This window comes from Danio rerio, chromosome 6 (genome assembly GCF_052040795.2).
Source record: "Danio rerio strain M-AB ecotype USA chromosome 6, GRCz13ab, whole genome shotgun sequence".
In the NCBI taxonomy this organism is placed as follows: Eukaryota; Metazoa; Chordata; class Actinopteri; order Cypriniformes; family Danionidae; genus Danio; species Danio rerio.
The window spans coordinates 13,547,741-13,565,000 of NC_141026.1; the positions used below are offsets into that span (position 1 = coordinate 13,547,741).

The 17,260-nt window shown below is 37.5% G+C and overlaps 2 protein-coding genes across 31 annotated transcripts in view; one reads left to right on the forward strand and one right to left on the reverse strand.

Annotated features, from left to right (window-relative positions):
- Positions 1-17,260, forward strand: part of stk24b (serine/threonine kinase 24b (STE20 homolog, yeast)) — an 835,587-nt gene that overhangs the window by 172,937 nt on the left and 645,390 nt on the right. The window lies entirely within an intron of this gene.
- Positions 1-17,260, reverse strand: part of dock9b (dedicator of cytokinesis 9b) — a 182,308-nt gene that overhangs the window by 57,683 nt on the left and 107,365 nt on the right. For 17 of the 30 annotated variants that reach the window (XM_087256670.1, XM_087256666.1, XM_087256668.1 and 14 more), the window contains exons 13-27: positions 17,156-17,260; positions 16,730-16,812; positions 16,518-16,640; positions 14,994-15,073; positions 14,680-14,870; positions 14,444-14,509; positions 14,167-14,259; positions 12,608-12,719; positions 12,303-12,421; positions 10,300-10,386; positions 7,403-7,495; positions 7,200-7,315; positions 7,042-7,111; positions 6,819-6,944; positions 6,650-6,721 (exon numbers count right to left, since the gene is read on the reverse strand). The exon at positions 17,156-17,260 is cut by the window's right edge and continues 18 nt beyond it. In XM_087256670.1, the coding sequence (XP_087112796.1) occupies positions 6,650-6,721; positions 6,819-6,944; positions 7,042-7,111; positions 7,200-7,315; positions 7,403-7,495; positions 10,300-10,386; positions 12,303-12,421; positions 12,608-12,719; positions 14,167-14,259; positions 14,444-14,509; positions 14,680-14,870; positions 14,994-15,073; positions 16,518-16,640; positions 16,730-16,812; positions 17,156-17,260 (1,536 nt within the window). Of the gene's footprint in view, positions 1-115; positions 182-1,913; positions 2,227-6,445; positions 6,722-6,818; positions 6,945-7,041; positions 7,112-7,199; positions 7,316-7,402; positions 7,496-10,299; positions 10,387-12,302; positions 12,422-12,607; positions 12,720-14,166; positions 14,260-14,443; positions 14,510-14,679; positions 14,871-14,993; positions 15,074-16,517; positions 16,641-16,729; positions 16,813-17,155 lie in introns of those variants that run through there. The other 13 variants (XM_087256681.1, XM_087256677.1, XM_087256680.1 and 10 more) reach the window with 3 other exon arrangements.

Here is a 17,260-nt window from a genome sequence, read left to right on the forward strand (position 1 = left end):
CTCTTTACTGTCATGTAACACTGGAAATATAAATATTATTGTACTTGCTTTGCTCCTGACACATCTAACCAAACTACAAACATGCCATTGATATCTGTGAGAAAAGAATTTGTGCCTTACAGTGTGTTTGTGCCGCTACATACTCAATCCTCTCTACAATCTTCACTTATCAGATCACAGCAAATATGTGGGCATGAATATTGACTTTAAGTGAAGTTTCACGAACTAATTTAGCTTTTTTTTCATTTCGAGTATGTGATATAATTGATCGCGGCTGGTCTCTCATCTGTAATCATTAGTAAGCCAATCAGATTATTCTAAACTCACTATAAATAGCCCATCAAGCATTACTCGCTTATCTTTGTTTTTGAAGAATCCCCCATCAAACTCATCTCCTCCTTTCCTCCTTTCCCAGGGGAAGCTCTCAAATATTGTACCTGATCTTGTACCCACTTGATGCTCATTGACCAGGCAGGAGCCCTGGGCTCAATTATCTCCAATCTCAGGGTTCCCTTTCAGGACAGCATGCCAAATCTGCTATTATTATCAAGTGTTACATGCCAGGACTTATTTGGTTATTTTATTTATTTTTGTGTCTCATCATGTGTTTCTGTTTGTCACCCAGTCCACTTCTGTGCTTGCTCCGCCTACACATCTCTGATTGGCTGTTTCACTTGTTCTTGCTGCAACCAATCCCATGTCTCCTGCTACCTGATTGTCACCACTCTGCCCAAGCTCCAGCCAATCCCTGCATGCCACCTGGCCTTTAAAAGGTCTTAAGTTTGCTAGTTCAGGAGCAGATTCTCTGACTTTGTTGACACTTTGCTCGCTTGCTTGATTGTTGTATTTTGGCTTGTTTATTCGGTTGATTTGTTAGTGTTTGATAGTTTGTTATCCCCATTTAATAGTATTGTTTGTCTTTATATGATTTACACTTTGTTGAAGTTTGTTACTGTCTGTTCTTACCTTTGTTTCGCCACATCTTCCCTAACCTCATGTTTTCCCTGTGAGTTTAGAAAGACTGGTAGGTACGTACGTCATGTGACATACATATCAGCATGTAGTTTAACATTTATCTAGATACACCAGGTAAGAGGGTGTGTGCCAACCTGTGTATTTTTGGTTTAATTGTTAATCAGGGGTCCGTTCTTCGTACGTGGATTACTCAGTTAGCTGGATTTGGATATTGACGATTTGACACGATCCAGGATCGTTTCGTTCTTCAAAGCTGATCCAAGAGTTGTCATAGCAACAGTTCTGCTAGGTCAAACCTGATCGGGAGCAGGTTCAATTCATATAAACAGGATTAGATCGGCTCAGTTCAAGCTAAGACAATACCGAAAGTATGTTCCGATTTATGATATTTTCTTACAGTAGTAGTTATATACACTTGGGATAAAAAAACGGCTACTATAATAAAGAAAATCTTTTCTAAATGTGGAACTAAATGCATTGATTTGCATTGAAATACATGATGAATACTCTTGACACATGAATGTGTAAAGCCTGCAGCTCACAACAAATGTGGAAGGTTATTGCGTGTCATATTTAACAAGCCGATTACTGCTAATTTGATGTAATTTTGCTCACATGGATAATTGAATATTAATCAGATGATGTCATTGGCTGCTGTTCCGTCAGCCAATCGTTGCATTGCTGATCATGATTTCGAGGATCGATAATCTGTCCTTCACAACACACGCAGCGATCTCAGATCAGTTTATCCAGACATTCTAATCTGATTTGCGAACTTGTTTGAAGAACCAAATTAGCGAGAGATCAGTTATCAAGATTAAAAGATCCGGGATCTGCCAAATCATCTTAGATCATTTATGCGAGGTACGAAGAACGGACCCCTGTGTAGATAGGACATCATTGACGTTGAAGATTTCTTTTTCATATCTTTTGTTTATTAGAATAGATTAGAGGGGATTTGTTGTGAATATTAGTAAGACTGTTTGGTTCTTTTATTTAGCGCCACCCATAGCCAGTCTTTCTAACATTTTATTGTTTATTGTCTTTAACCTTGTATATATTGTAAATACCTCACTCACTGATTCACCCTCACCTTTTTGTAAATAAATCACTTATTTTTCAACGTATTCTTGCTGTCCATCCTTACTTTTTATCACAATTGGTTTTTGAGTTTTTTGCAATTACCAATTTCTCTGTTAAATGTGCAACCCCACTCCCCTAGACAAAAAGGGGTTGTAACACAAGCAATTTCTAAGTGTTGTGGAAATATAAATTTTTATCATCTAATTTCAAATTAACAATAATCTACGTATAACTAAAAAGTTATATTCTCTGGTTTTTAATTATATAATTTCATTAACATCCCAGCTAGGAGGGACATTTCTGATTACAGGCTAAGCCAAAGTAATGCAAATTGTCAGTTTCACAGCATGGGGTGTCTATTGTTTTCTCTTTTCAATCAAATGGTCAGGCGGTTTCTGTCTCCAGAACATGATGAGATTAGACCTGAGAAGCAGTTTACCCTGCCGACCACAACACTTGATTTGCATACTTTGTTTAGCTATGCCCCCTCCTCCTAACAGGACAATATAGACAGGACATCTTAGACTAATTCAGACTTGTGTGAGACTTGTGAGAGACTCGTGAAAGAACTTGCAGACTGCGGACCTCTAGTAGGCTCTTGCAGACCCATGGACATCTAAAAAGACGCTGTATGACTGCAGATTAACCAACACGTCTCAATAAAGGAATTCTGCTTGTTCTGAGTCTCCTGGACTGGGTTCTCTTCTCTTTTCATCTCATTTATTTATTTTTTTACAACAACTTGGTGCCGTGAGCCGGATAGAAACTGAAATCATCAAATTCTCAACAATTTGCCACAAAAGACTGAAATCCACCTGAAATTCAACTTGAACCTTCAAGATCAAGGAAACTTCTTCAGACGGAATCTTCAGCTTAACGGCAATTTGAAGTCACTCAGCGGACGTCACAAATTCTCAACTATTTGCTGACTGCAACCCTGATGAACATTGAAGTTACCTGAATACAAAGATCAGATCACTCCAGACTGAATCTTTTCAGCTCAACCTCGATTTGGTGAGTTTCACTCTATCAAAAGAACCATACAGACCAGTCTATACACATGGTTATTCTCTGCTCCATCAGAGAAAAGTTAACAAACAGCTGCAGGGTTTGTTTAACAAAAAGCTATCCTCTATTTCAATAGAGAAGTAACAGTTTATCCTCTGTTCAGACAGAGAAGTAAAGCCTTACGTGCTATTTTTTTCTTTTAAAAAGTTATCCTCTCTTTAGAGAAGTTAAGCCTTACGTGCTATTTTCTTTTCTTTTCTTTTGTTTAACCTCTGTTCAACCAGAGAAGTTTAAGTTTAGCTATACAAGCTAACTGATGTTATCTCTTGTTCAGGCAGGAAGTTTTAGCAACATGTGCTAATATTGTTACCCTCTGTTTCGCCAGAGAAGAAATTACTACACTTTCATCTGAAAAGTTTTAGTATTTTTACTTTGTGATAATAAGCTCACAAAATGTTCAGATAGAATACAAGACTGATCACTACAACTGAAAAAGGTGGTTTAACATCTCCTTTATTGTCAGATCAGGATTTCAAATCGCTGCTACGACAGCACATGGACTCAATAACAGAGTCAGTCAGACTAAATTTGACAAAGAAATTTAGCATTGACCCAGATGATGTTTGGACATTAGATGAATGCAAGAAAGTGCTTGATGCATGCATTCGCAAAAACAATGTAAAAGGCATTATCTGCTGCTACAGAGAATTCAATTTATCTCGAGCTAAACAACAAGCTCAAGCTAAATCAGAATTTGAAAAACAGATCCAAGAGCTTCATGCTAAGATAACCTCATTAACAAAACAACTGAACCTCAAGAAATCAAAAACTGACATTGAGGAGGTTAGTCAGCCTGATAATAAACATCCTGACTTACAAATTGTCTCTGAAACAGACATTCCCATCCAGTCAGCAAATGATTTACCTATAGGTTCAGTGGAGGTTTGTGGTGCCAGAAGATCTAAGAGAACTGAGAGTTCACACAACAACACTTCTGTTGTTCAAATTCAAACAGTTTCCAGAACACTAGGACCTAGAGAAATAGACAGATTATCTCAAAGCTTACCATCAGCACGCACACATTTTTCAGAGTTTAGCAGAGCACTAATCAGCAAAATGCGTCTTTATGACATGTCATTAACAGAAGTCACCCAGCTAATGTCTCAAATTCTCACTGAATCTGAATTCAACAGTTTTGAGCATACTGTGACCTCTAAACTACAACATGCCAGTAAGGATGATTTGAGAGAGGGTGTTTTGAAAGCTCTAAAGAACATTGTTGGCCCAAAGATCGACTGGTCAAAAGTGACTTGTTGTGTGCAAAGGAAAGATGAATCTGTGAATGAATTCACTGAGAGATTTTGTCAATCCGCCATAACTTACAGTGGATTAGCTGATAATTCGGACAGTGTGCTAGATGATAAGGGACCCCTAGTCCGCATCTGGTCAGATGGCCTTGCAACTGAATACAGAAAAGCTTTGCCATTTCTTAACATCACCTGGTCTTCCACCACTCTCAGAAATAATCTGAACAGTTTAGCTTTGTGGGAAAGAGACTCTTACATCAAAGACAGAGTCAGATTTGAAGCAGCTGCCACTAAGGTCAACACAGAAAAGACATCAAATCACAAATGTCTTAGGAAAAATATCTGTTGTCATTACTGTGGAAAAAAAGGACATTGGATGAGAGAGTGTAGAAAGAATAAAAAGAACTTTAAAGAGATGAACAGGGTAAATCAACTTCTGAACAGTTTGCTAAATGCCCTCAACATACCCCTCCCCTCATCACTAAATCCATTGAGCTGTCCACAAAGATGCTAACCATTTTTTGGCTGTAAGTGCTTAATGTCCCAGTTCATTTACAATTAAGATGAAAGACTCTTTGTAAAAAGACACAAAGGAAACTTCTTCCTTTGTATTAGGGAACTCTGCTTAAGTCCACTTACAGCCTTGAATGTGTTTAACACATTTTCCAATCACCACCCATTCAATGTTATGATGTCTGATAGGACTGATATTTATTGAATGATAGTTTGTGTCTCACATTTTAAAGTTTGCCCACCACACTCAGGGACAGAACAGGACACACAAACCAGTGAGGAGCCCAGGGCAGAACTGAAAGCAACAGGCTTCAGGGGCCGCACCCTGTGGTGAAGACTCCCTTTTTCCCCATTTATCCTCACCTCACTGTTTTATAGGTGTCATAACTTTAAGATTAGGAGACAGAAAATACACAACACTATACGATCACCAACTTAACACAACCACTATACGATCACCTGAATAACTAGACACATGAACTGTATGATCATACAAGTCTATGCATGAATACTGCTGGTCTGCTGTTTCCTTGTTTTCTTGTGTGCAGGTAAACACATAAACACTGCATCTTCTCAAGAAACACTCTAAACTAGAACATCACTACGGAGATCCAGGAATGACAGGAAGTCATCAGATCAACTCTGTGCTGGAGAAGAACCACAAGAAACACACCTCACAAAAGACTGAACACTATTCACAAGCCATGGACTTTCAGAAGATCTGCAGTTTAACTACATGATTTTTTGTGTCATCATGTAGGATTTATGACATTACAACTGATTGTCATAAACGTGTGAACAGTTTAGAAATCTACACTTACATCTATGTAGATATTGAAATGACACAGAATAAGTTAAATGTGCCTGTAACTTTTTTCAAGTTACATGACTAGAAGATGGGGCTTCTGTTATCAAACAGAAGCCATTGAATGGTTTTAGGAAAGCTTACAAATTTATATTTTTTTGTGAGAGTTTTTAAATAACTCTCAAAGGGGGAACTGTGGAAATATAAATTTTTATCATCTAATTTCAAATTAACAATAATCTACGTATAACTAAAAAGTTATATTCTCTGGTTTTTAATTATATAATTTCATTAACATCCCAGCTAGGAGGGACATTTCTGATTACAGGCTAAGCCAAAGTAATGCAAATTGTCAGTTTCACAGCATGGGGTGTCTATTGTTTTCTCTTTTCAATCAAATGGTCAGGCGGTTTCTGTCTCCAGAACATGATGAGATTAGACCTGAGAAGCAGTTTACCCTGCCGACCACAACACTTGATTTGCATACTTTGTTTAGCTATGCCCCCTCCTCCTAACAGGACAATATAGACAGGACATCTTAGACTAATTCAGACTTGTGTGAGACTTGTGAGAGACTCGTGAAAGAACTTGCAGACTGCGGACCTCTAGTAGGCTCTTGCAGACCCATGGACATCTAAAAAGACGCTGTATGACTGCAGATTAACCAACACGTCTCAATAAAGGAATTCTGCTTGTTCTGAGTCTCCTGGACTGGGTTCTCTTCTCTTTTCATCTCATTTATTTATTTTTTTACAACAGTGTGAACTCTTGAAGTCAAACACTTTAATAAGTAGATCCATTTACAGACAGATTTCTCTTTTCTCTGTAATACGTGTGGTAGTGGAGTATTATAATAAGCATGTGCATGTGAGTACAGCATGGTGCCAATACCAATAGCTGTCTCCCACAGTAAATTTTGTAAGCTGGTGTTCTGAGAGTAGTGTGCAATCGTGTTCACCTTGACCTTGCCACTTTCCATCAGGTACTGTGCCATTGACTTCACCAGGGCTTCAAAAAAATACCATGAATACTGAAACACAGGAGTCAACATTTTAATAACAAATACATCTCAGTACTAAATTCATGAGATCGAAAACTATTAAAGCATAATGTTGTTTGCAGTTTACCTTGAGAAGCTTGTTGCTGGTTAGAAAGTCGGTTGAAGGTTTTAAGATGGACGTCATGGCTTTGGCCAGCTCTTCGTGCACAGTCTTACTGTTACCGTTTGAATAGGACTCTGTTTTAAACACATACTGGAATAAAAAGAAGAAAACCCATGTAAACCAAGTGTACTCTGGTAACTGGAAAAAGTGTGATAGCATATATGGACCATTTTAGAGCTCGGCTTACCTTCACATATGACCTCAGGTAGTGTTCAAGGCCTTCCTCATGGCACTGGGCAACAATGTGGACCATGACCCTTCAGGACACAGACGGACAACATAGAGAGCATGAGAAACACAGAAAGAGAAAAATCTCATGTTCTAAATTTGCCTTCGGTTTCTCACCTAGTGGTGTTTACAGCCACATCCTCGTTAGTGGCGCTGGTCAAAACATGAATCATTTGGTTTAAAATAGTGGGCAGGAAGTTGATCATAACATGACCCTCCATGGCATGAAGACTCTAGTGATGTAAATGCAATGCTTTGTCATTAAGCTCTCCATGATGATAACAGTTAAAAGCAGAAGACACCAGTTTCTCTGTGCTCACCTTGAGGTATTTGACGAGCTCCCCCTCAGTTGGACGAGGGGCACCAGACTGCATGGTCTGGAAATGATGGAAAAAATTGTGCAGGTGTTGATCCTGGGGAAATAATGGGAAATGTTTCAATTATTGACTGCTTCCACTTTTAACTACGCTGCCTGACAAGAGTCTTGACGTCAATCCCAGTTTTAAGAGCAACAAATAATAACTTAATTATTAACTGCATCCAAATCATCACTAATACTGCAGAAGACCTATTAGAGCCGACATGGACCCAAGATTCTCACAGAAATCAGTCAAGTTTGGTGAAGGAAAAATCATGGTTTGGGATTACATTCGGTATCAGGGTGTGCGAGAGATCTGCAGTGGATTGCAACATCAGCAGCCTGTGGTATCAAGACATTTGTGCTGCACATTACATTACAAACCACAGAAGAGGGCAAATTCTTCAGCAGGATAGCGCTCCTCATACTTCAGCCTTCCATTCAAAGTTTCTGAAAGCAAAGAAGGTCAAGGTGCTCCAGGATTGGCCAGCCCGGTCACCAGACATAAACATTATTGAGCATGTCTGGGGTGATATGAAGAAGAAGGCATTGATGAACATTGATGAACTCAAACACAAATCTTGGGAGTCCTGCAAGAACGATTTCTTTGCCATTCCAGATGACTTTATTAGTAAGTTATGTGAGTCATTGCAGTGATGTATGGATGCAGTCCTCCAAGCTCAAGGGAGTCATACACATTTTTAATTCTTTTCCCACTGCACCATGACTTTTGTCTAAGCAAAGTCAGACCTTGCTGTCCGAATTAAATAATTAAAATGATCATAAAGGCATGATCATATTTTATTTTGGTAAAGTAAGCATATTTTAGAGGCCTCTGCCTTTCATATAAGCCACTTCTGATACTAAATAAACAACTAGAAGTCAAGTTATAATTTATTGTTCCTAAAACATGTATAAGTGACAAGACTTTTGTCAGGTAGTATATACATTAGCTCCAATTTTGGCCTGTTTACAAGATGTAAAATAAGTCTTTTGTGTCTCCAGAATGTGTGAAGTTTCAGGTCAAAACATCCATCAGATCAGTTATTTTACCCTCCTGAAAATGTACTGTTTTGGGTCAGATGGAATTGTAGGTTTTTTGCGCCTGTGCTTTTAAATGAAAATGAGCTGTTTCTCCCCGCCCACTCTTATAACATTTTGCTTCACAAAAGGATAACCAATGTCGGATGTCAGAATAAACACAGAAAAATAACACACAACAACTCAATGAAACATTGACATGATGAACTCACAGTCACAAATATCACAGAGATAACTGATGAATGAGCCACACAAAATGCTGATACAATGATCCCTGTGTGCTCACACAAACAAAAGCACACACACTCTTGCAGCAGATGCGATAGGATGGCAACAAAGAGTTAAATATGCTGTCGAAATGAGATTCATTATAAATCATTAAGTTACTGTACCAGATAAATGTGATTTAACGTCCACAAACCAGGAATACAGTTGTGTGATTAAAGCATCCTCATTTATAGTTTCTAAATGCTTTAAAAATACAAAGTGTAATGTTTACTGCTTTAATTGCTGGGGGTTTTTTTTCTCCCAAATCTCACGCTGCCCTAACTCAAGGGTAATGTGAGAGGGAGTTTTTTTGGCCTCTCGCTCCCCAAATGTATTTATTTCATCTTTCTAAATGCTACCTCTCTTCGACCTGTCTTTCCCTAAATGTGATGTTTGTGTATAGTTGAGGAGTTTCTATTTTACTACATGAAAGTGTATGTGACAAATAAAGGCTCGATTGATTGATTGATTGATTGATTGATTGATTGATTGACTGATTGATTGATTGATTGATTGATTGATTGATTGATTGATTGATTGATTGATTGATTGATTGATTGATTGATCGATCGATTCTTGAAGTGCAGTTGAAACAAAAAGAGTTGAAACAGATTTTTTAATTCCAGTTTCTTTGCAAATATTGTCTTGTGGACATGTTACTTGTTGATACTTAGAAATAGTAATATGTGCCTTTTAATCAATATTATAATAATATAAGTGTATTATTTATTATATAATATAATAAGTGGATAGCGTTGCAGTTGCAGAGCATTTAAAAAGAGACTTCAATATCACTCCAATATGATAGTGGACAAACTATACCTACACACATTTCAGTCCAAACTGTTTCCAAAAGTTGATTTTGCATGATAGGTGCCCTTTAACATGCACTATTAATGTACATAAAGCTCTTCTAAAGCATTTTTTTTAGATTGTCTATGGTAATTAAACTTTGTATTAATTAATTTCATCTTGAATTTATTTAATGGACCTGAGCAAATACTTAACAATGAACAGTTGCATTTTTTTATTTGATAATATTAGCACAAGACGATTATATACTGTAAATAAATAACTGTTCATTGTTAGTTATTGCAATAACTAATGATAAACAACTGGAACTTATTGTAGTGATACTGGATCTAAAGCTAATTCTATCTAAAGTCTAAAGATTGCTTATGTAATCTGAACAACACTGATTTGTGAATGTTAATACGATCTTCTTTCCCAGGCTACATATATTTGATCAAAATCCAATAAAAAACAGCAATATTATGACATGTTATTTACATTCAGAATCTATTTTCTGATTTTTTTTATTTTATGTTTTTAAGTGAAATTTATTCTGGTGATGCGAGTTTTTTAATAGCCAGAGCAAATTTTTTTCATCGTAGTTAAAAAACACTTATTAATGATTGAAAGCAATAATAATTGATCACAACAGCAAATAATATTAGAATGGCTTCTGATAGATCATGAGACATGAGACTGGAGTAATTATTCTGGAAATGCTGCTTTGAATCAAATTAAATGCTATACACAGTCATATACCTGAGTGTATATAGTAGAGACCAGATGTGTGGATACTCTGAAGAGAGGACGTCCTCCATCCACCCACTTTATCTCTGGACTTGAGTGCTGCAAACACAACACACATAACAACATTAATGTTTAAATAGTTTTTTAGGTCATACTGACAGATTTCCCATTGAAAGACTATATTCCTGATGAAAGAGTCAAGTATTAGGTAGTATTTGTGTTCATGAGATTTCACTGAGATTTAAAGAGCTCCTTTACACTGACAAAGGCCAAATTATCTGAGCTATTCTATCAACATAGACTTTACAGATCTCCTTTCTCCTAGTTTTAATACACATTTCTGCTTGTTTTTATCATGACAACTCCTGCTACAATTTTAGTGCGTTTATGGTAACGATCATATTTAATGTATTTTTTCTCTGTGGATCAGACCTACAAACATTAATTTGGCTAGAACTACATATGTTTCTTGTGGAAATTTGGCAGAAATGTCTAAGACAAACTTGATTAATGAAACATAATTGTTTAAAAAAACAAAAAAAACAAAAAACAAAACAAAGACTTTCTAACTTTAAAAATAGCAATCTCAACATTGACTGTTACTAATAAGCATGATAATTAGCATGTTGTTTGCAATCTTCTAGCATGAATTGGCATGTTGCAAGCATTTATTTAGAAAATGTCAAAAAAACAATGTTTCTGTATAGCAATAAAACAGCTTAAACCAGCCTATAAGCTAGTTGGCTGGTTTTAGCTGGTCGACCAGCCTGATTTTAAAAGGGTTCTGGCCATTTCCAAGCTGGTTTCCAGCCGTTTCCAGCCTGGTCTTAGCTGGTCCGGCTGAAAAATTAACAGCTGAAACCAATTAAAACTACCCTAGTAGCAAAGAATTCTGGCCCAGATTTGGCATAAAGCTGGCACAGCAAGCATTAATCCGGCACTGGCATACAGCATGTGGGCCAAACATGGCCCGGGTTTGGCAGAGGTGGCACCGTCTTTAAGGCGGCACACAAGATTTGGGCCAGATGAAAAATTTGATAAGTGGGCCATGTGAGTTTGGCCAGTCTTGACCCACATTTAAAATACACTAAAATCATTTTTAAATAAAGAAAAAAAATTCTACCTATCAGGTCACTTTGAGAAAAAGCGTGCCCATAGTGTGCCTAAAGCGCATCACTCCATGGGTTTATCAATTTCATTGCAATCGTGACACACCAACCTATCTGGCCCAGTTCAGGCCCAGTTATGAGTTATTAACTTGGCTAAGACTTGGCCCAGATATGGTCTGTGTTTGGCCCTTGTCTGGAAGCCAGATTTGGTCCAGTCATGCACCGTAATTCACTGCGGCATGTGGGCCAAGCAAAACCTGATTGTGTGGGCCAGAGCTGGACCAGAGAAATTTTGCTATGTGGGTAGCTTGACCAGTTTGGTTTAAGCTGGACATAGCTGGTTTTGGCTGGGCTCCCAGCCTGGCTTGGCTGGTCAAGCTGGTTTAAGGTGGTCATCTCCAAGCTCAGGCTGGTTTAAGCTGTTTTTTTCAGTAGAGTTTTAAGACAAATGAACATATTTTAGCAAAAATTAGCATTTTGCTAGCAAAAGATTTTGCTGTTATGTTTCTTACTTTATAACATGTTTTAGCATAAATTGACATGCTGATTGCAGGATGCTAGTATCATGTTGCTAACATGTTTTACCATTCACTAGCATGTTGGTAGCAAGTTCTGAGTATGAATTAAGACAGTGTTTCCATGAAATAAATGTGATTACCCTATTTCTAGTATGAATTACCATGTTGCTAGCATATTTTATCATTATTAACATGCTGATAGAAAGAATTAGAATGCTAATAACATGTTGCTAGCATAAATTAGCATAAAGTTGTAGATGTCCAAATAGTAACACAAAGAGAAATAATGTTCCAATTACTGGACAGAGTGCACTGCAGGTTCACATTTGGCCAGCAAATGCCTGTAATCTCAAAAAAAGTTTCTGTTATGACTGCAGAGAAGGTTTACCTTGCTTACTCCCTCCTGGCAGCTGAGGTAACCATTTGGTAGGTTGGAAGCCACAGAAATGTGCTGCTCACTCATAACAACACGACCATCTTTAAGCAGAGGAAGCCAGGCAGAGCCCACTAACAGAGACACAGATGCAAACACATCACATCCAATGGCACTCATTGATTATACAACAAAAATGTAAATATAGATAAAATTACAGATAAAATTTCTAAATAAGTGCATTTCTGGAACCACAGTGCATACCGCAATTGTGTATTGTTCATTATTGTTCATATAGTCAATTATGCAGCATGCCGTACCTGGGGTCTCCACTATGTCCCGTTTCTTTGTGCTACTGTCACAGCTGATGTGGTAAAAAGTGAACAGCAGGTGATGCTTTTCATGAAGCTGTGTGGGCAACTCAATTTTTATCTGTAGGTCATACACAAAGACATATAACATTTTTTTATGAACTTAAATATACCTAAAACATGAGCAATACATTCGAAATATATGTAGGATTAAAAAAAAGAAATAATCCAGAAAAGTATTAATTATAAAGACCAAATACATACATTTGACAATACAGTGATAACTGTATAATTTTCAATATGTGACCATGTGGACCACAAAACTAGCGATACGTGTAAAAAGAAAAAAACAACAACTGAGATTTATACATCACTAAAAAGCTGAATAAGTATACTTTGTAAAAATTAGATAACATTTGGTTGAGATACAACTATTTAAATCTGAAAAATCTAAATATTTAGAAAATCCCCTTTAAATGTGTCCCAAATGAAGTGCTTAAAAATCACATTATTTAAAAAATATATTATTATATATTTACAACAGAAAATTGTAAAAACAGGGTACCCCCGGGATCCTCCAAATGAAATTCAAGGCTTTTAAAGACCTTTTTAAAACCCTTTTAAATTAAATTCAATGCCAACTCCGTAGCCATTCCGACAAAAGTATGAGAGGAAAATGTCAAATCTGTATAAATTTTGAACCTTAGAAAATAATTATGTACAAGTGGTCTGCTTGAATCAATTAAAACATTTTTTTTTTCAATTATCATTTAGAATTAATACATACGCAACAGCGTGTTCGTCCACCCAGTAGCGAATATGAAGGTCTAACTGCTTACTTTTCATCATCTTATTGAAACTCTCATCAAACATGACCACAGGTGGTTGGGGATGACGAGCAGTACTACACTATACTAAACGCGGTGTGTTTGGCACCCCTCATATGAGAGTCCAAAGCCGTTAACACCCATCGTCATTAGCTTAAAAGATTTCCAGCACCAACAGCAGTAGGCGTTTGACTTAAATGTAATTGGCATTCCTTGGCTACAGTGGATTAAACCGACACTTTCCCATTTTAGCCGATAAACTAAGCTAGCGACTATCTTGTTCTGTACCTCACTTGCCTAGTAACCATAGCGATTTCTGTTATGACATGGAGCGTGAGGTGCACTCAGCGTTACGCTGCATGATCTTTTAATTAGCCTACATTAGTAACAATGAACTTAATCCAAGGGAAAGCAAAAATAAATGAATAAAATAAGACCTTTGTAACAAAATCCAAGACTTTGTATACAAAATTCAAGGCTATTAAGGCCTTAATGTGGGATTTCAAATGTAAGACTTTTTCAATGCTTTTAAGACCCCGCAGGTACTCTCTAGCATTGAATAAAAATCAATAATTTTGACCCAAACAATTTAATTTTGGCTTTTGCCAAAAATATACCCATGCAAACTGGTTTTGTGGTCCAGAGTTTAAATACTGTATACATATTGTATACATTTTCTTATCTTATTATTATTTTCTGCTGCACCCCATATAAAATGTATGCCAGTGTCCCCTTGATCACCTCATCATAGAACTCTGGGTTCTGCTGGTGGTGCAGTACAGCTGCATAGGCATGTTTGGTAAAGACAGGCCCTCCTGGACGACCATAGATACACTATTCAGCAGAAACACACAAACACAACATAATTTATATAAAGAAATTACTCAGATTTCAACGGTAGAGAACATGAAAGAACAGAAAATACTGGGAAATGTTTTTTGTTTTCCAATAGAACTTGCCAAAAGCACTTTGTATATTAAATATAGCTTCTACTGTATGTCTGGAATAAACAATATACCTTTAAGGCTTGAGCATCCTCTTCATCCGACTCTCTGAATTCCACACATACTGCAATATTCCTCGCCTGAGTCACACGACAGAGAAGAAAATATGAGCCAGAAAAAAACACATACTGGTGAATCTGTAAGTGCAGTTTTTACGAGCTGCGTGTGCAAACACAGCCTTCATTAACCTGTCAATAACTGCTTGCACTCATCTTTCAAGACATTGAATTAGCTGATAATGCTAATTTACCTTGGCGAAGGACTTCTGGTTGTCATATTTGAGGTGTTTGGGATAGACGTAGAGATGATTGTTGTAGGTGGTGAAAGGCTGAGAGCACTTGGCGATACAAGGAACAAACTCCTCCACCTCCAACAGGACACCATCATTGGGCCCATTGCTCTCAAAAGGCCTCACTGGGATGTAGGACGGAGTTACACAATCTAGCCAATAGCAACAAGATAAAGGATCAATGAGCAAAGAGCATAATAATAAGGGTTAAAAACAAAAAGAAAAGAAGTGGATTATAGACTAGCTTGACATTGACAATTATTTTAAAGACGTACTAGCCATATCAGGAGGAACATTATCAATAGTCACATCCAGGTTTCCCAGGATGACAGGTAGTTTAGCCATCTTCTCAGGTCTGTGGACACAGATTCGACATAGGCTACGTCAATATCTATTGTATCTAGTAGTAGTAAACTTTATTGTCCTTGAAAGAAAATTTGTTATAGGCATTACCATACTGCTGCGAACATACAATAAAAACAATATCGAAAATACAGTAGTTGCAATAATAATAAGGATAATTAGGATAAACTTTTGTTAAATAAACCCACTGAAAAATACAAATGATTTCTTGTATTGGTTCAATCTATACTTAGGGACTTTATATCTCCTACCAGAGGGAAGCAGTTTATAATGTGAACGCAAAAAATGAGTTAAATCATTCAGAATCTTTTCCACCTGATTGAGGACACAATTCTCCTACAAAACTTGAGGATTCAGATATTCATCATGCCCAACAACAATCTTCCATCCTGTCCAGAAAGAAGGTGGTCATATTTGCAACGTCAGCTAGAATATTGAAGATATTCACTTGAATAAAGAAATGCTGAAATTTCAAAAGCTCACATTTACACTCACCGCCACTTTATTAGGTACACCTGTCAAACTGCTTGATAATGCTAAATGTAAATGTAACACAAATTTCTAATCACACATGCCTTGTTGATGCCAGAAGAATTGCCAGAAGTACCAAGTTAAGAGTTCAGACAGAACCATGCAGGGCCTTGTATTTAAGCATGAGGATTTTAAAATCAAAACGAAATCTGACAGGTAGCCAATGGAGAGATTCTTAAACAGGAGTAATGTGTTGTCGGATTTTAGTCGTTGTCAGAATTCTGGCCGCTGAGTTTTGGACATTGTAGTTTATTGATTTTACTTTTGGAAACGCCAGCTAGTAAGGCATTGTAAGAGAAGGATTCATGAAATGTTTTTTAATGTAAAAAATAAAGTCTTTACAGTGGACAGCACGTGGTGATCAAATGTTAAGATTTTTGTTAAATATTACCCCTAAGTTCTTTAATTTGGCCTGGACCTCCACCGTTGAGCCATCTAGGGTAATGTTAAAAGATTTAGTTTTACTTGGTTCAACATAACCTCTGTCTTGTTCGTGTTCAGGCACAGAAAATTTTGGGACATCCATTTTTTATCTCTAAGATACAGTGTTCTAAATGTGTAACAGCTGAAAGATCACCAGGTTTGGTGTGAATGTATATCTGAGTGTCATCAGCGTAAAGGTGGTACTTTAAACCTAGGGATCCCAGGAGATGACCAAAGTGATCTAATGTACAATTGTATTGAAAGCTCATCTCTCTTTAAGAGGACTAAAAAAAGTGTCCCTCTGAGAGGACCTACAAAACCCATTCCTATCAGCGGGACCATTCACAGCTGCAACAACACTGCAGAAGAACAGACTATTTCCATTTAAAATAAACCATTTAACCCGACTGAAACTACTGTGAAAGAATAAACACTAAACCCCTCAGTGAAGACAAGTCTGATGACGTAAAGGGTATACTGACTTCCTGAAATCTGCCAGCAGTTTGAAAAGATCCTCTTCCGAGAGTTTATTACTGTCTTGCCGATACAGCGCAGAGAAGCGAGCACTTTTATCCAGGGTCCCTGAGGCATCTTTAAACACAGGCCTGTGGACAAGAACAAAAACATGAAATATCGTGATTGACACAAAGCAGGCGAAAGATGAACAGAACATTTCCAGAGTGTTTTGGCTCACCGGGCTGCCCATGCGAAAGGCATCCTGTACTGGCCCAGTCTGCTGCAGGCCATTTTGGCGTTCTTCAAAACCTTCTGAGCAACCTGTAAAGCAAAACACACACAGTGTTCCCCACAACTCTCCAGAGATGTTTTATTAACAGTCAACTGGGCAGACAGCACGTTCCTGGCAGCCTTCAGGGGCTTTTGGTTGGTATCGTGGAGTGGATTTTGGCAGGACATCGCAGGGGTCATAGAGGGATGTGGTAGAATTGTTTGCAAGTTTATGGATGGTAAGCTCTGATAATCCTTCTACTTATCCTTGTAATAACTACTTATTGTTTTGATGGATAGTGTGTGTTTGGTTCTTCTGTTTTGTTTGTGTATATGAGCATTTATGTACACTGTTTTGGTTATGTGTGTGTGTGTGTGTGTGTGGGCTCATTGCCTTGCTGGAGTCGGAGCTCTTCATGTAGGGCTCAGCGCAGTGAGTAATGCCTCCCTGTAGAACTTTCTCTATTCGTGCAACCAGGAAGATGTCAGGGTGAGGACA